Consider the following 16,213-nt stretch of genomic DNA (forward strand, 5'->3'; position numbering starts at 1 on the left):
AGTGCTTACAAAGAAGCTGGTGTGCTGTGGGTCATGGATGCTCCACGTGGTACCCTGAGGACCTCTGAGGAACAGACTGATCTGCCTCTCACTGATGACGTGCACAGAGACATAGCTGGAACAATAAAATAGTGTTGATTTACTGTTCAAGAGCACCAACAACCAACACAATAACCAGTATAAGGCCACTATCATGGAAAGTGTTGCTAATGTTTTCAGCCAAGAGACTCTTCGGTGTCTTACCGAATGCTGACATCCTCAGGGATGTTAACGATATATAGTTCTTTCTCAGTGTGACTGTTGAGAGGCTGGTTCGAGCAGGACTTGATCGATGAAGGTATGTTTGATTTGAATGTCAGATAGTGCTTGAGGGAGTGCCATTCATTTTCAAGTGTACAGTTGTTGGAGCCAGTTGGAAGGAGTCTTGTTCCTGTAAAATCATTCATGTTTATTATTCAGATTTGTTACATCATCTGTAATTCTTCAGTCACATCAAAAACAGACCGTTTGTGGGAGTTGTGTAAGTTTGAGGTACGTTGTATGTATCTGACAGTGTCTTACCCTCTCTCCCTGTGGAAGCGATGCTCGTTGGGTTCTGGACGGTGGTGAAAGACGTCACCCCACCAAACTCCTCGGTGGCCCACCTCACTAGATCTTCGTTGTCTGTGGGCAGCGCTTTTCTATGGATGTTGCCTTTTGAACCATAAAACATTATATTGGAGTTGTTGGCCACCTGGAGAGTAAAGGAAAATACATTAGACATTTCATTTCAGGTCTCTTTGACTATCTATCTACTGTATGTAAGTTATGATACTATGGGTTCACTTGAATTGAACCCATATTGCAATAATGCAACACAGTCTGCTGGTCAAACTAGACCACAGAATAAAAATGTACATACTACTTATTAAGTTATCTTTTCAGGTAGACTCCCCTCACAATTTGATTATTAAGAAGAGGCGTGTGCCTAGGCAGTAGTTCATAAACAAACACACTACATATATAAGGCAAGTTTGATTGAATCTGTCTGTTACCATGATCCACTCTACCTCTATGAGGGTTAGACAGCTCTGTTTGTCTGCTCATTGTTACCGTGGCATTAGGTGAGTCAGCGCCTTATTTAGAGACTGCTACCTCATGTTTGCCCAATGTGTCTGACAACAGCCACATCAAAGCATGCCTCCCTCTTCCTCTCTCTCGCTCTCCCTCTTTCTGTCTGTCTATATCTTGATCTCCCTCTTTCTCTATCTCTCCTTTTCTCTCTCCATCTCTCTTTCTCTCTCTCGCTTTCTTTATTCTCTGAGCAGTGCAGAGCCATTTGAAAAGGAATGTTTATTATGCTAAAGTGTCTACAAGCCCGGTTGAACAACCCCATTGGAGCCAAGGTCTTTCCTTCGCTTCCTGAGTGGGGCCGGGAAATGGGGACCTTTTTAACTCTGTGCGTCAGTGGAGTCGGCTGGAATCTGGCTCCATACGGGTATAAATATATACATCCAGCCTAGTGCATGCACACTACAGCACACATTCCCCTAGCACACATTCCCCTGTTTCCCAAACAGGCCAGGGAAATAATGGACTGTACATGAAGTACTCAAGTAGGTGTTCTAATGTATCGGTCGGTTATGTGCCATTCTGGTGTAACCTAAGAGTCGCGCCCAATCTGTACTCATCTGCTAATCAAATAATTGTATAAAGACAACTATACTTCTATAAGCATATTAAAAAAACAATTAGATTATTAGCCCAAGAGCTTGAAAATAGAGTCCCTTTATATATTATACAGAGCATATGGATGGAGCAGATATCCATTTCCCTTTGGATCCTGTCTCAACAATGGCTTCATTTTCTCCCCCATTAATGTTCTCATCATTATTCCCATTGCATTCCAGCTAATATAGCACACAGATGGACAAATTGTTCTGGACTGGCGGGACTTATATAGGTCCGATGTGTTGTTACAATTAATTTCAGGATAATGGATAGCATAAAAACAACAACAAACAATTAGCTACGCTGCATTGCACAAACTCACAGGAGGTACAGTATGTGCTCAGTGTTTTTCCAAGAAGAGGCTAGGGAAGGGGGACAGAGCAGCAGCTATTGTGTTGGTTATGATTTTGGCGTTTGAGGAATAATTCCATATATTTCCTGGTGGTCGAGGTCTTAGGATGAAAACTAAGGGCTGGAAAGAAGACCACTGATTGTTCCCTCTGTGGACCTCCCAGAGACTGACCTCTGTGGTCAGTGTGTGCCAGTCAGAACGCTCTGCTGAGAGCCAAGTAAACCTGTGTGATTGATTGGTCCTTCTCATGCGTGTATATTTTGTTTAATGTGGATCGAAATAGAAAGACGGGAAACTACAGAGACGAGAACATAAAAAACATCACAATGGAGGGAGAGGAGGAGGGGCGGAGAAGTAAGTAAGGAAGAGAGAAAGAGAGTGAGAAGGATCAGTGAATGATAGAAGGAACTACTTTGACATGAATTTGTCTCCTGGGTGTCAGAGTTCGACGCTGCACTGCCAGGGGACATAACGCACAACAGGAAGTAGTCTGAGCAAGAACTGGCATTGTCTACTGGCACTTTCAGAAACTTCTCAGATTAGACTTCCTTCCTTTGGCCTGATCCAGAGGGGTTGAATGAGCCAGGGATGACAAGCTCCACGCATCCTCCTGTCCTATACTCCTTGCATCTCCTCTCTTCTCCTTCTCTGTCCTCCCTTCTGATTCACCTCTTCTTCTCTACTCCCCTCTTCTCCTCTCCTCTCGTACTGCATCATTAACCCCGTGGAGAACACTGGAGTGACAGCTAGGTACCATATCGCTCAGACACTGTGCAGACACTGTATTGTGTGTAGCCGTGACACTCAGCATTGTGTGTCTGTGTCGTTGCTATCACAGAGGAGTCAGGGGGATTTAAGTCACTGTCAGAGAGAGCTATCTGGTGGGCTGTTTAGAACAGGCACCCATCCAAAATAGATTAGGTTCGAGGTCAAGGCCATTCTCCTATCAGTCTGTCTCTGTCCCCTTGGCTCCAAGGATGCATCGTGAACTGTCTGCACGAGGGCGTGCGGGGGACAATGCCAGAGGGGTCATCAACTCTTACATAACATAGAAGAGAGAGCACTGGGTGTTTCTCAATATGCATACTACCGTGCTCCACACTCTCATGCTCCGAGTGAATTCTCAGATTAAGTTCTCTCGAGTACGTTCTTGCGAGGACAAGAGTGTGGAGAACGCATAAAACATTACAATTGAGAAGCACTCACACTTCCCCTACTACATTACCTCACGCTGCACCTTCGCATTCACTGAACATTCTTCCAGCCAGGACAATTGCAACAATAGACGAAACAAGATATAGACAAACCAAACGTTTTACTTCATAACTATCAGCTACGTGAATCATAATAATGTAGCTAACCAGATAGTTTAACAGGCAAAAATGACCTGAAATTAATATTATGCAAGATAGATATCAATTCTTTGTTGGTAGCTAGCTAACAATTCTTCATGGCTATCTGGCTATCGAACAGTAGTAGCTAGCCAGTTAACCCTATTGACCTATTATGGGCTTGTGATCTACGGTACGTAGGCAGGTAAACATTTCAAAATGTCATTTTAATCAAGATAAAATATTGTTGTCAGACAACATATGAGATGTGAATAGGCAACATTTCATTCCCAAATCGGAGTGTATTTTTCTTTGCATACTTTCCGTTGAAGCTTGCATCGATGCATGCTTCAAAATATGTAGAAACGGAGTATGCGTTCCATTAGTGCCCTCCGTGCTCCGTTTCGCAGACTTTGATTTGGACGCGTATGCAAAGCCTCCCGTGCTCCAATTTGCGTGCTTGGAGCACGGTAGTATGCATTTTGAGAAACACACACTGTGTATCATGTCTTGGTGTGAAGCTAAATTACCACCCCATATTAGATGGGAGAACAAACGACAAGATCTACAACACGGAGGAAAGGAGGAGGGACGACTGAGGATGTGAGACCTTGAACCTTGAAGATGAACCCACAGGTCGGTGGCCTTTTGTGAATGTACGCAAATGTACTCTGTCCCATCTGAGTGTGTGTGGTGACTCTTCTCTGTCTCGGTCACAGCTGGATAGAACACTGGGCCTGTACCCAACAGATCTGTCAGCCTCGTGACGCACTTCCTTTTTCCATTCAAATGGTAACATTCCCAAGTGATCCACTACACACTATCCCATCCTCCCATCCCACACACACATCCCCTCTTCATGTAAAATGGTCCCCCTCTCTGCAGGACACGATAGGCTATCCTACTGTCACAGACTGCTGACAGTATTGTAAACATTGAATCATCCTATTTATCGTGGAAGATTACTGAGTTTTAACAGCACCTTAATACGGCAAAGTTTAAATAGAGGATAGAAGGGGGTCGAAATACATACATAAAAGATCATGTTATTTATTTTACCCTTTGTGTGAGAAGCAGAGATCAAGAGGAAGTGGCTAGGGCTGTGGACTTGGCCTGAACTCTCAACTCAGCGTGGTACTCGTGTTCATTGCGATAAAAAGCAAGAGTTCTGTTTCAAGAGAATGGGTGCCCACAGACAAGTTGCGGTTTGAGTCCCAGACAGGGATCCAAAATCAATACCACTATAATTTACTGTCAAACTCCAAAAGACAACATCCTATCAGTCCCTTCTGCTTCATTTTCAAAATTCGGTTGACAAGACGAAACTCTTTGAGACACACCATCTCTTTCTGAAGGAGTCCTTTCTTTCTAAAAACTCACTTGACGTGTGTAAATCTAGTAGATAGGTTGAACACAATACTCCAGCTAATGTCTCCACTATAACACTACACATCCTCAGTGTCTGATAGAGACTATTAGGTTGCTCCCTACTCCAACACACTTTAAGCATTTTTATAATGTGTACCAGATATAAAATACACACAGGTTCTTCGGTACTGGGAAACTCAACAAACAAGGGTAATTGCTCCTCCAAACTGTCCCAGGGGCTTGCACAGCTGTGGCTGGTTTGGAGAGCCCATCTGGGCCTGCAGAAAAGCATTTCTCCCCTGGTTAACTATGGAAGTAGGGAGCCTGGCAGTGAGGCTCTACTCCCCCCCCCCGGCTCCAAACACTAGAGCTGAACAGAGCAGAGTAGAGTGGAGGAGTAGAGTGGAGCAGCTCAGCTGGCAGGAACAGGAGAGCTGCCAGGCTAGACTCCTAGCCCTTGCCAAGCCCCCATTAGCGAAGTATCAGGCAATGCAGCCAGCTATCTATCAGGCAATACCTATTGAGAGTCCCTCTCTATTTCTGTAGGCGATTGGGCATTAAGGTGTCTAATAGAAGTCAGTATCTATGCTTTTCTCCCGGCCAGGATTTACTGTAAATCCTGGAGTAATAATTTGCATATAACATTTGTGTACTTTTCATACACTGACATACTGTAATGCCCTTACACTAACTGATACACAACCCCAAAGGAAACAAGTGGCAAAAGGAAACACTTAAATGAGGAGAGATGGTATACTTACGTATAAGCTGACATCCACGTTAGCATTGGTCAGAAAGTATATGACCTGCTCTGAGTCTGTGGTGATGATGAGGTGCATTGGCTTGGCAGTGGTCATGTTTAGTTCAAACATGGTGGAAGCCTAGAGGGGACAGAAGAATCAAGTTAAACTTCAAGAAAAATACATTCAAGTTTGTGATGACTGTAAATGCCAAAAAGCATGATATCATGTTTATCACAATTCACCCCACATTTTTTACTGCAAGAAAAACAATTCTTACACACCCCCAATCACCCACCCCACCATCCATCTGAGTGTACAGTACACATCAACTTAACCACCACATCAACAATGGCTGTACATTCAAAACTGAGCCAAGCATGGTATGTACAGTAGCTATAGCATAAACATGTGGCTTGCAGGGGAAGTGGTGGTGGCTTTAATTCCCAAAGGAACTTTGCTGTGATTACAAAATAAGAATCAAGCAGTATAAAAAAAAAATTGTAAGAGATCACACTGGGGTCACAGAGAGGGCAATGTTTACTGTAGGATTCTAAGATCTAATCTGTTCGGTCACCTTATAGGCCTTATATAAGGGTAATTATGCAATGTCATTGTTTATGAGAGTCTCTTGATAAATTGTGAGCTGGCATAGATTCTAAATGTACGTTATGACAGATTATAGGATGAGGCTTACTGCTTCAATGTGTGTCTGACTGACTAGCACATACTGCACACACACAAAACCTGGTTCCCAATCTATTCCCCTCACACGTATATGGACTCCACACCTCCATGCTGAAAAATCTACTTCTCCAATAGTGTTATTACATTTCACTGAGTCAGTGCATGGCATCATCAAAATACAATGACTCCACACTGCAATGTAATGATCCTGTGGTGGGGTAACACATGGCGTTCGAAAGACACAAATGTAATCTAACACCTTCATTTATTTTGAAGGGACCAGGCTTGGGATTGAATTGTCGCCTGACAGCTCAACACAAGGGTTTCTATTGTGTTCTGTCTCTCCCACAGAGAAAGTCATTGAGAAAAGCGCATTTCTGTTCCCTTCCAGAGGCATCACATCAGCACAATACGTGTGAAAAATACAAGGATGGGCCGCATGCCAAATTATGTACCACTTTCTTCACTTCTTCAATTCCAGAGATGACAAGATTCAAAGAATTCCCTATATGGTAGGTCACTTGTGTGATTTGATAGAGACAGCTGATCTAAGACACATAACATTAAGTAGTCTCTCTAGCATTGGGAAAGTTATCTACTATAAATCACTGCGTAATTATGGCACAATATGGAAATGTGACATATTCACCCCAAGTGGCAGGTGTTGGCAGACAGACAGTTCTGACTGAAGCTCCAAGGAGTCTGTAGTAGAGGGACAGGCTATAGCAACACCTCATACCAGCACAACACTAGCAGAACCAGCTCATGGAACCAATCCAACACCAGTGAATCCAATCCAACACCATTCCAACACCAGTGATCCCAGTGCAGCAACAGTTCCTGCTGTGAGGCTTGGGGTACCAGGAGAAGTGGAGGTGAGAGGCTTGGGGTACCAGGAGGAGTGGATTTGAGAGGTTTGGGGTACCAGGAGGTGTGGAGTTGAGAGGCTTGGGGTGCCAGGAGAAGTGGAGGTGAGAGGCTTGGGGTACCAGGAGGAGTGGAGTTAAGAGGCTTGGGTTACTAGGAGAAGTGGAGGTGAGAGGCTTGGGGTACCAGGAGAAGTGGAGGTGAGAAGCTTAGCCATATCCACTCCACTAATCTCTTCTCCCCTCTCCAGTGACAGCAGAGTCAACATGTCCACCTGGCCGGCCCCATACAGTGGACTCCCAACCCTGACAGAGAGAGGACAGGATGTGCATGGATGCCCTCCTGTAGTGCACACTATCTGCTTCAGAGGTCCTGGAGGAGATTAAATAGCCTCTTTCTGAGTGGCAGTGGCCCCGACACATGCTTAGCTCACAAAGAAAAGCTCCACTAGGCAGCTACAGGATTCGGATAAGCCAGCTGTACAGTGGGTCAGAGAGGCATATTCTACACTGAACAAAAATATAAATGTAACATGTGAAGTGTTTTTCATAATTGTCCACACACACAAAATTATTATTTCTCTTAAATGTTGTGTGCACATTTTTTTACATCCCTGTTAGTGAGCATTTCTTCTTTGCCAAGATAATCCATTCACCTGACAGGTGTGGCATATCAAGAAGCTGATTAAACAGCATGGTCATTACACAGGTGCACCTTGTGCTGGGGACAATAAACAGCCATAAGCCACCTCCAACATCGTTTTAGAGAATTTGGCAGTACGTCCAACTGGCCTCACAACCGCAGACCACATGTAACCACGCAAGCCCAGGACCTCCACATCCGGCTTTTTCATCTGCGGGATCGTCTGAGACCAGCCACCCAGACAGCTGATGAAACTGTGGTTTTACACAACCAAAGAATTTCTGTCAGAACTGTCAGAAATCGTCTCAGCGAAGCTCATCTGCGTGCTTGTCATCCTCACCAGGGTCTTGACCTGAAAGCAGTTCAGCGGCGTAACCGACTTCAGTGGACAAATGCTTACCTTCAATGGCCACTGGCACGCTGGAGAAGTGTGCTCTTGCATTTTATCAATGGAAAATTGAATTAACAGAGATACCGTGACGAGATCCTGAGGCCCATTGTCGTGCCATTCATCCGCCGCCATCACCTCATGTTTCAAATTGACAATGCACAGCCCCATGTCTCAAGGATCTGTACACAATTCCTGGAAACTGAAAATGTCCCAGCTCTTCCATGTTCTGCATTCTCACCAGACATACTAACCATTGCTCAGGGATTTCCATTGAAGAGGAGTGGGACAACATTCCACCGGGCCACAATCAACAGCCTGATCAACTCTAAGCGAAGGAGCTGTGTCGCACTGAATGATGCAAATGGTGGTCACACCAGATACTAACTGGTTTTCTGATCCACACCTCTACATGTTTTTAAAGGTATCTGTGACCAGCAGACCAGTAGACAACAGGTGAACAGTGTTGGGCTTCAACTTCCGGTAAGTCAAATATGTTCTTGCAATATTGACCACAGTCAAGAATGCGTTATAAGCTAGTGAAGTTTACAAAGATAGAGATGAGGAAGACAGGATATTTATATTCTGTTTTGAACTTGCCAATTCATTACCATAAATGAATTGGTATTTACTTTCTTTGTATATCAGTAGGGAGGAAAGGAAGGTAAAAGGTTTGCGGTTGTGAATACTGAAGTGGAGGAAAGTACTTAAATACCTCTAAAACACAGTGCTTTTGGGGAATTAACTATTTATATTTTATCCTGACGTGGCGGTTCTCAAAAAAATCATCTCTAATCTCTTGCTTGTTTTGGAGCTGGATATTCTTTGCTGCTGGTCTTTTTTCTTTGTGTGGATGAGTGTGCTGAGGAACACAGTGTCTTTTGTTCGTATCTGCTCGCTCTTATTAAATTGATTGTCTGCTGCCTGCTGCTGACAGCATGCATTCCGAGAGGGCCACGCTGGGCTGAGGCGAGGGGCCGACATGAAATAATCGGACCCCTGATGTTTGGAGCTGGTCGGAGGAGACCACCAGTGTATTGTCTGAGGCCTACCACAGGGCTAATACACAAGGCCTCTGCAAGGGCCATGTTCAACACACATAGACACACAGACAACACACCACAATTGCTGCTGTCAACAGGTCATTTGAAATGCCAGGCAGGTTAGGGTTAAGGTTTGGGTTTGGCTCAAAACAAAAATCTAAAAATCAACCTTCTATTGCGGAATTTGAACATGCAACCTTTGGCACCAGAGGTAGATGCTTTCAAAGAATTCCAGGTTATAAGTTGAGGCATTAATTCAAAAGTTTTAAGGTTAGGGTTAAAGGAAAACTCCACCCAAAAACAATTATTTTTGGTATTTGTTTCATTACTCCATTGTTGAATTGGACAAATGTATATTTATTTTACCTTTAGTTAACTAGGCAAGTCAGTTAAGAACAAATTCTTATTTACAATGACAGCCTAGGAACACTGGGTTAACTTTGTCAGCTCAGGGATTTGCTCTTGCAACCTTTCGGTTACTAGTCCAAAGTTCTAACCACTAGGCTACCTGCCACCCAAAATACCAAAAATAGTTTTGGGGTCGAATTTTCCTTTAAGTTTAGGCATTAACTCCAAAATCTTAAGATTAGCCATTAAAGCTGATGGTTTAGATAAGGGTTAAGTTTTGGGATAGGCTTAAAACAAAAATCATCTTTTCATTGCTGGATTTGAACATGCAACCTTTGGCACCTGAGGCAGATGCTTATGACCATCTTTGCCCACAAAGGCAGGTAGAAAAAAGTACTCAATTATTATACTTGAGTAAAAGTAAAGATACATTAGTAGAAAATGACGCAAGAAAAAGAGAAAGTCACCCAGTAAAATACTACTTGAGTAAAAGTCTAAAAGTATTGGGTTTTAAATGTGCTTAAGGTACTTAGGTATCAAAAGTAAAAGTACAAGTATAAACCATTTCAAATTCCTTATATTACGCAAACCAGACAGCATGGTTTTCTTGTTTTTTATTTAATTACAGATAGCCAGGGGCACACTCCAACACTCAGACACCACTTACAAACGAAGCATTTGTGTTTAGTGAGTCCGCCAGATCAGAAGCAGTAGGGATGACCAGGGATGTTCTCTTGATAAGTGTGTGAATTCGACCATTTTCCTGTCAAAATGTAACGAGTACTTTTTGGTGTCAGGGAAAATGTATGTAGTAAAAAGTACATTATTTACTTTAAGAATGTAGTGAAGTACAAGTAAAAGTTGTCAAAAATCTAAACAGTAAAGTAGAGAAAAAACAAAAACAAAAAACAACTTAAGTAGTACTTCAAAGTATTTTTACTTAAGTACTTTACACCACTGCTTTAAGGTAACAAGTCGCTAGTGGCCGGTTTCAACATCGTCTCCCGACGTCGAACATGTATGGACGTCGAACACTGACTTTGTACCACGGGTGACGTGTGTGTGTGTGTGTGTGTGTGTGTGTGTGTGTGTGTGTGTGTGTGTGTGTGTGTGTGTGTGTGTGTGTGTGTGTGTGTGTGTGTGTGTGTGTGTGTGTGTGTGTGTGTGTGTGTGTGTGTGTGTGTGTGTGTGTGTGTGTGTATGTGTGTGTGTGTGTGTGTGTGTGTGTGTGTGTGTGAGATACTAGTAGGGACAATGAGTCTAGCAATACGTCTGAAAAAAATGAACAGTTTCCCTCCCAACTGTATCATTAAAGCACACTGCTTGCATAGTCTTTTTAGCAGTGTCCGAAAATGTTTATCATCAAAACTCCCTGAAGAATAAATCAATAATCAGTCAGCTGAGAGATACATGTCTTCTTTCTTCTTGGGATTCATGATATAAATTGACCTCTAGTTGCCTCAACAAGTGAAGTGTCCATAGCTTAGAAGACTAAGTACTTCTCTGACAACTAGACTATACACTTCCCGTTCGATTAAACATAGTAGGGTTGATTGAACATAGTTGGGTTGATTAAACATAGTAGGGTTGATTAAACATAGTAGGGTCTTAGGTGAGTTGTTATCCTGTTTGCTAATCATATTGTTAAATAATGGGTGAGTTCTTGAAAAGCACACAATATACAGTAAATGTGTGACTAATTTTCCTGTTATTTGATCGTTTACCAGTCTGATATGGGCAACTGATTCACTCAGTTTGAGTCAATAGAGTCAAGGATGTGTCTGTGACTAATATGAGTCAACAGGATTTAGTCTTGCAAATCAGTTGGGAAACATTAATTTAACTTTAAACCAAAAATCAATGGCCTTTACTAAAGAACTGTCCTCCCTTATTCTAACTTTCTCCATCACTCTCTCGCTTCACTTTATTAGTTTGAACAATGCACATTGCCGTCCCTGGTCACTCGCCCTTGCTATTTTTGTTCCTGTGCTTTCCAGATACAATTGTTTTCCTTTTTTGAGAGAGAGAGAGCTTCTTGAGAGCAACTTTTTTAAAGGCTTTTGCTGGTGCATAACAGCTTCCCGTTACTCTTTGTCTCTCTCCCCTAACCCGAGCCGGCTCCGACGGTCCAGTCTCGGCTGTGAGCCAAGGCCCTCACACTCGTGCCTGAATGGGACATGTCCAGCCCTCCTGCCTTCCACCCCCTCTTCCCTCTGTCCTCTATCCCTCCATCCCCCTCCAAGGCTGAACCCATACACAGGCCGCCAGGCAGCCACACTTCCTATATGACCACTCCCTTTCCACAAACACCTTTGTCACCACCTCTCCTCTTTAGGGGGCCTAATATTCCATCATAGTTGTTTACAGTGCCTAGTGGACATTGAGGAATGGTCAGGGTTGTATCCTGGCAGGGGGTGAGGGGTGTTCAGGGGTGATGATGGGTGATGATGAGGGGGGGGGGGGGGGGGGGGGGGTCATGTGAACTCTTGTTTAGGATGGAGGGAATTTTTTTTTGTCTGTGTGGAGTGCATGCAGGTAGGTGAGCACTGAAATACTCTGCAAAACCCCAAACTAAACCTCAATTCAGGAGGTGTTATCTTGTCCAATCATAAACGATTTCAGTACCAACTTGAAGTATACAAGTTGACTGACGTCTGGAAGAAGTTTTGTGGAGCAACTGAGCAAACGCAAGAATTGCCTGAGTGAGAAGGTAAGCAAGCTGTCATCTACACTGTTTGACCATATATGTTTTTTTGCGTTTCTTCAAATGTGTATCTCTACAAAGCTCAGCTTTTTGGGAGCATTTTGCTACTGTCTTCTGCTATCAAGATGGCATGCTGATTGTTGAAGCTTACAGATGCTCATCCTGTTTTTGTTTGTTTGATATTAATAGGCCTGTATTCTTGCCATGTTTAACAGATACCTTGCATGTCTGGATGGCCTCTTCTACCCCACTTCTGACTAATTAGTCTGTATAATGGAAGGACACACACATACAGTTTATTGGTTTTGTGAAAAGTACAGATGCTCATTCTGATTTTGTTTGATGTTTATAGGCCTGTATTCTTTGCACATTCACTATGAACTATGGAAACTACTGCACTGACATCTGCCGGTATGAAATGTTTTATCTTTGCTGCTAATAAATGGGCCAAAGACCCAGCAAAGAATATGTTTCGAAAGGGGTTTGTTGTGTACGCATTTATCTCACCTTTGCTAGAGTAGCTGTCAGGGAGGTTAGCTGCCACCACACACACACAGCACACAGCGTAGTCTAAAGCTTCCGACTGGGCAGCCCCAGTCGAAACAGTTCGCACATAGACTGAGTGTACAAAACATTAGGAATAACTTCCTAATATTGAGTTTGCCCTCAGAACAGTCTCAATTCGTCAGGGCATGGACTCTACAAAGTGTCAAATGTGTTCCACAAGGATGCTGGCCCGGGTGACTCCAACGCTTTCCACAGTTGTGTCAACTTGGCTGGATGTCCTTTGGGAAACTGTTGAGCGTGAAAAACCCAGCAGCGATGCAGTTCTTAACACACTCAAACCGGTGTTCCTGGCACCTACTACCATACCCCATTCAAAGGCACCTAAATATGTTATCATACCCATACATGCACTGAATGGCACACATACACAATCATGTCTAAATTGTCTTATGGCTTAAAAATCTTTCTTTAACCTGTCTCCTCCCCTTTATTTATACTGATTGAAGTGGATTTAACAGGTGACATCAATAAGGGATCATAGCTGGATTCACATGGTCAGTCTATGACATGAAAAGAGCAGGTGTTCCTAATGTTTTGTACCTTCAGTGTATATTATGACAACATATTTTTATTTGTTTTGGTGTTCGACAGCATTCAGCAGGATTTTTCCAGCTGTTCGAGCACAGAATTTTTTTTCTTGAGGCTTGTCGAAGTTCGGTAGCCGATGTCTACGCCCATTTATTGGTAATTGGTCAACAGTAGGGATTCTTCAATTAAGTTGTCATTTAACGACAGACTTTCACTTGAGAAATATTGTACCAAACATCTTAGTTAGATGTAAAATTGCGCAACTAAGAACTCAGCAAAAACGTCAAAATTAAATACAGATTTCTTGAGTAATCTTAGAGTAATTCAAACTATTTTGAGGAAGTGTACTGGCTACGGCATCTCAAGAGGGACAAATAGTCAATGAGATGAGAGAAAGTGTTTGTGTGTGATAGAGAGAGATCATTGATAAGAAATTACGAATACGTGCTGACCAGACACTGTCAAAGAATGAAAATTAAGTCTGGGGTGAAATAGCAGTGTAGGATTACATTCCTCCGAAGCACTGATCTTGGGACAGTTGGCTATAATTGGAATTACATATTGTTATGCAATTTGGGGTACAACTTTGAAATCAACCTGTATTCTACACACTTAGCCCCATTCCCCATGCAGGCTGTTGGATGAGGTGGTGTGTTTTCACACTGCTTTGTGTAGTGTAAGGAACCCCAGTCACCTCAGGGGAGACCCTGGCTCCATGTTATGTCTGGCATGTGTTTGTACTTATCAGGCTGAGCAGAGGTGGTGTCGGTCATGTTGACTCTCAGCCACATGGGAAAACTAGCTAATTTATCTGACATCAATCTCTTGTGTAAACTAGCCTAGTGTGTTAATGCTCATCTGGTATCAATCAACCTGTGTTTTCAATGTACTGGACTATTCAGAATGAGTGTACTGGATGCATCTAATTCTAGTGGAGGGTTTCCACAGTAGTTCAGTACATACACACAGTACGAAGATTGCCTTACCCCAGGAAGGAAGTGCAGGCTGAGGATGTGCACCTCTTTGCTGTCCTTAGTGGTGTAGCTGGTCCAGCAGCCTGTTGGCATCTCCCTCACCCTGATCCAGGCATTCTGGTTGTCAGGAACCTTCACTGGCTCACACGTCTGCTGGGATGCTGGGGGAGAGACAAGGGGCAAACCTGGATAAGCAAAGTAGAGAGGTCACACATTCTAGGACAATACATTTTATTGAACCTTTATTTAACCAGGCACATCTGTTAAGAACAAATTCTTATTTACAATTGTGGCCAATGATGACCTGGCAAGTGGCTAGAGCCTTAAATGCCATGTTTAAACTTGTAAAACAGGCCTATGCTTACGAATAGGGTTTCAAAAGGAGAGTATATAGCTGGAAGCGTTCAAGTAACAAAATTACACTGATTTGCCAGATGGTGGTGCTATAAAAAGAGATTGAAAATGCAAAGTTTGAAAGGTCACGGCCGTCACCCTGTTTGACCTAGTCATGAAATTCGGTACATAGGTTGCTCTCCTCACAAGGAGCCAATTTGCCTAGGGACACGCCATGATGGATTTTCCGCCATTTAAAATTGTGTGAAAAACACTTAAAACGCTACTCTTCTGGCAGCGAATGACCGGTCGGCACGAAACTTGATATGTGGAGTCTATGGACAAAGTTCTCTCAAATAATATTTTCCAATCTAGTACCTAAAAAAACATGGCCGCTATTTACCAATAAACATTCATGTGGCTGGCAGATAAATGCATATAAATCAGTCAAGGACATTCGTATTGTAGCAAAATATGGTACACATGTTGCAAACACTGTCAATACTCAACATATGCAAGAACATTCATACGGTAGCACTATCTCTTGATCTGTTTGACTCAGAGTGATGAAATGTGGCATACTGTATGCTCAGGGATATCCAGCAAACCCACGCAATATTTCAAACACCACAGGCCCGATTTTTTTTTATTTTACCCCCTTTTCTCCCCAATTTCTTGGTATCCAATTGTTAGTAGCTACTATCTTATCGCTACAACTCCCGTACGGGCTCGGGAGAGACGAAGATCGAAAGCCATGTGTCCTCCGAAACACAACCCAACCGCACTGCTTCTTAACACAGCGCGCATCCAACCCAGAAGCCAGCCGCACCAATTTGTCAGAGGAAACACTGTGCACCTGGCAACCTTGGTTTGCGTGCACTGTGCCCGGCCTGCCACAGGAGTCGCTGGTGCGCGATGAGACAAGGATATCCCTAACGGCCAAGCGCTCCCTAACCCGGACGACGCTAGGCCAATTATGTGTCGCGGGCGGCTGCGACAGAGCCTGGGCGCAAACCCAGAGTCTCTGGTGGCACAGCTAACGTTGCGCCACCCGGGAGGCCCACCACTGGCCGATTTTGACGAAACTTGGTTGAATGATGCTTCTAGCCATAAAGATCTAGCATTTACAAAAGTACACTGATTGGCCCAAGGGGGGCGTTGCATCATTCGCGGGGAACGATATGTTTACTTTTGCCTTGCTTTACTATGACGGTATGTATTTGTGGTCAATGTTTTGGTGTCAAACTGGTGGCAGTTGTGAAAAAAGTCAATAGTTGGACGAGTTGCAAAGGTAATTGAAATTGTTGATTAAATTAAGCTATTTTCTCTTGAACAATATGGTCTATCTACTAGAAACTCATGGACAATATGTTAAATTACTTGTAGTTTTGCAACCCTGCATAAAAATACCTGCCGATGTGAAATGCATTAGGTACAAGAACATAGGTACAATAAAGAGAGAAAACCAAGGAGAGCTGGTAGAGCTAACACCCTCTATTATGACCATATGAATAATGCATTATGAATTTCCTTGAAATGTTTTATGCATCAACAATAAATACATTAAAACACATTATATCATTAGTAAGATATATTCATACACATTATAGGCAACATACAAAGAGCTCGGC

General features: G+C 43.1%; 1 protein-coding gene across 1 annotated transcript in view; it reads right to left on the bottom strand.

The window, feature by feature from the left end:
- Positions 1-16,213, bottom strand: part of LOC139387934 (endoglin-like) — a 42,737-nt gene that overhangs the window by 10,872 nt on the left and 15,652 nt on the right. Inside the window, exons 3-7 of the mRNA XM_071134328.1 lie at positions 14,262-14,410; positions 5,523-5,642; positions 562-733; positions 244-430; positions 10-115 (exon numbers count right to left, since the gene is read on the bottom strand). Of these exons, the coding sequence (XP_070990429.1) occupies positions 10-115; positions 244-430; positions 562-733; positions 5,523-5,642; positions 14,262-14,410 (734 nt within the window). The remainder of the gene's footprint in view (positions 1-9; positions 116-243; positions 431-561; positions 734-5,522; positions 5,643-14,261; positions 14,411-16,213) is intronic.

This window comes from Oncorhynchus clarkii, chromosome 29, assembly GCF_045791955.1.
Source record: "Oncorhynchus clarkii lewisi isolate Uvic-CL-2024 chromosome 29, UVic_Ocla_1.0, whole genome shotgun sequence".
Taxonomy (NCBI): Eukaryota; Metazoa; Chordata; class Actinopteri; order Salmoniformes; family Salmonidae; genus Oncorhynchus; species Oncorhynchus clarkii.